Raw genomic sequence first — 3,142 nt, forward strand, 5'->3', positions numbered from 1 at the left:
GGGGATTGTAACCCCCCTTGAGTCACGGGCGAAGATAAGGTCCGAACGACCTCGCATTCTCAGACAGTATGACCTCCCCTTGGGCCACAGGCGATAACAAGGAGAAAACCTGGACAACCTCGCATTCCCAGACAGTATGACCTCCCCTTCAGTCACAGGCGATAACAAGGAGAAGACCTAAACGACCTCGCATTCCCAGACAGTTGACCGGACAAATACCTGTTCACTAACCCGTACTTAAAGGTAGTGGAAAGTGGGTTACTCCTCACTCCGTGTACAGCAGTCGCTGAGTGATATAGTAGTGTACAAAAGACGATAATTCCTTAAAAAGTGTGTTTACAATAATAACAGATTTTGTTAAAAACTGTGTTTTTCCGACCACGAAGAAATCGCCTTCTGCTAGAAAACCATTTGAAAAGTAAGTTACATCAATACAATTTTTATCGGTTTTCTTCATGTATGTTTGTGATGATTTCAGGTATTAATTGTTATACGCTGAGAAAAGTGGTTCTTCAGCGCATTGCAAACCTGTCAGACGTGATAGAAAACCATTTGAAAAGTAAGTTACATCAATACAATTTTTATCGGTTTTCTTCATGTATGTTTGTGATGATTTCAGACATTAATTGTTATACGCTGAGAAAAGTGGTTCTTCAGCGGATTGCAAACTTGTCAGACGTGAGCGAACGTATAATTTTAATAAAATAATCCAAATTTTTTGTAACCCTTTTGATTCCTTGAAGTCTTTCCCATTATGCTTCACTTAATTGGTAACAGCCACGCTCGTGCAAGCGATAATACCGATGGTATGACCGACCCACTGGTTGCCGTGCTGCCACGCAATAACGACAGTACGAATGTTGTTGAGTCAAGCCTACCGTCGTTACCATTATATTGCAGCGGCAACTTTGACGGTTTGAGTCGTACCATGCAGGATTTCACTACAGACCCACCACTGTACGAGCAAATAATGAATGAGCTCCGGTCACAGCCAGGGAACGACAATGGTGCGATTGTTACCACCAGTCCAACCTTGTCGTCCTACGGCTTAACTCGCATCAGTATGGAGATACGAGAAGAAGGAACATATCAGGAAGTTGTTGTGCCACCTGAACCTGCTACCAATCAGGCCGACGTGGTACAACCACTTCCAGATATTGTACATACGGATGTCACAAGTCAAGCACCTGCTGAAAACCAGGTGCTTGCGGCACCGTCTGTACCAGCGACGGAAGACGTATCCCAACCCTCCGATAGGATATGTGTTTCGCCTGTCTTCTCGAGTGGACCCATACGGTACACATCCCGCCGTATAAAAAAACGCGTCAACTTGTTGTCAAGGGGTTGCGTGAAACAAACTACCCGCCCAAACCCTTCTCCTGCTTCACAAGACTCCTGTAGATTGCTGCGCAACGCATTAGCCAAACCTCCCCGTAACACACGAAGAGTACCTACACTCGCTACAGTAACCAGACCTGCAACGGTGGTTACATCTCCACCAGAGGTGACCATCGACATCCGTGACAGCCCGCCAACTATCACAACTATCCCACCACAAAATGTGGTGTTCCCACCACCTTTACCTATCCCTACTATCCCGCAGAGGCAAAATCTTCCAGCTGTAAATACCGCACATCCCGACCCATGGGTTGATGCGTTTCTGCATTCAACAACCAACTTGGCAAGCAGTCTTTTGTCCCAAGAGGATTTTTTCATCTTGGGCTTGAAACCTCAATTGCAAACCAAAGTGACGACTTTGGAACATCATAAGCGCCACTTCGTGAACGCGTTGAATGCAGTAAACCAGAATCCCACCGTCTGCTTTGCTGCTTCTTCAAACATCCTTAACATGTACAACACCAAAATTAACCTGTATAAGTCCCTTCTCAGGCTGCTGCCTGACAACGGTTAATAGCGTTTTTTTTTTGAAGCTCGTTCAGTTTTTTTGTCTCTTGCAGTGTTAACGTTGCAGGAGTTGGCTATGGAGAGCGTTAATTCGACGATTTCCCGTAAAGACCGTACGTTGCGGTTAGTAGATGTTTTACCAAAGACTCTACTACTAAACGTAATGTACAGCTGGGACATATGCTTCTGGCGTCGAATATCCCGAAAGGGCGATCGAATCAATCTTGGGGAGGTTTGCTTCCCCACCGTGGAACGCTTTGGAAAGAAAATGTCGCAAGGCACCGTACATAAGTTGTTCCACGGTTCTCCGGTTGATTGGAGTTCAACTTTCGGAGTGGGTCTTCAGTATCAAGCAAGGTATGTTTTTTATGAATCACATTTGGGCAACCTTTGCTATCGTTGTCGACGCCGCCTACACCATATTAGTATAACGAACGTTTTACAACTGGATTGTCGTGTGAAATTGCGCTCGAAAATAAAGTATGCATCTTCTGAACGATTGCAGACTATTATTTTAAATAAAAAATATTGGTGTGCGATGTGTTGTCGTGTGTCTTTGTTTCGAGTCTGTTTTAAACCACAACTTGAGGAGGATCAAAGTACTGAGGAATTGTCGGAGGGATGTCTCAGCAACTAATACGTTGTAGGTGGTTTTTTCAAATTTGTACACCATCCTTGTATGATACTGAAAATCGTTCGAATTGATGATATGACAACAAGTTCGCTTCCTTTTCACCTTTTCCGCTCCCATGCTTTTGTTTATATGTATTATTAATTATTTATTTGAATATTTACCGTATCTACTTATTGTTACCGCTCCCATGCTTTTGTTAATATGTATTATTAATTACTTATTTGAATATTTACCGTATCTACTTATTGTTAATTTAATACTAAGTAGTGTAAATTGTACTGTGACTTACACTGCTTTATTTTGTTTAATCACATAACATCTGTATGTGAATAACCCACTGGTGGTTCTACTACATCAACCATACAGATACTTTTGAAATCATGATAATAAATAATTTTGTAAATTTATGTATACCACGTCTTATTGTAAAATAAATATTGTGTAATATTACGCACGCTTTAAATAACTTTCAAACTCAATGTTAACAGTTTATATAGTTAAAGTGTTGTAAACCATTATTTTGAAACAATGATAATAAATAATCTGCTGAAATTTTTTGTATGCTACATTTTATGATAAAATAAACATTGTTTTCTACTACGA

The 3,142-nt window shown here is 41.3% G+C and overlaps 1 protein-coding gene across 3 annotated transcripts; it reads left to right on the forward strand.

Moving 5' to 3' along the window:
- On the forward strand, positions 1–3,142 carry LOC139429371 (uncharacterized). Of its 3 annotated transcripts, XM_071195069.1 has the most exons (3): positions 1–418; positions 479–559; positions 620–3,142. In XM_071195069.1, the coding sequence occupies exon 3, from the start codon at positions 755–757 to the stop codon at positions 1,910–1,912; it is 1,158 nt and encodes a 385-aa protein (XP_071051170.1). In that variant the 5' UTR covers positions 1–418; positions 479–559; positions 620–754; the 3' UTR covers positions 1,913–3,142. The 3 variants fall into 3 exon arrangements, with proteins under 3 accessions (XP_071051170.1, XP_071051169.1, XP_071051171.1); XM_071195068.1 differs by having other exon boundaries at positions 479–3,142; XM_071195070.1 differs by lacking the exon at positions 479–559.

This window comes from Onthophagus taurus, chromosome 3, assembly GCF_036711975.1.
Source record: "Onthophagus taurus isolate NC chromosome 3, IU_Otau_3.0, whole genome shotgun sequence".
NCBI classification, from domain to species: domain Eukaryota; kingdom Metazoa; phylum Arthropoda; class Insecta; order Coleoptera; family Scarabaeidae; genus Onthophagus; species Onthophagus taurus.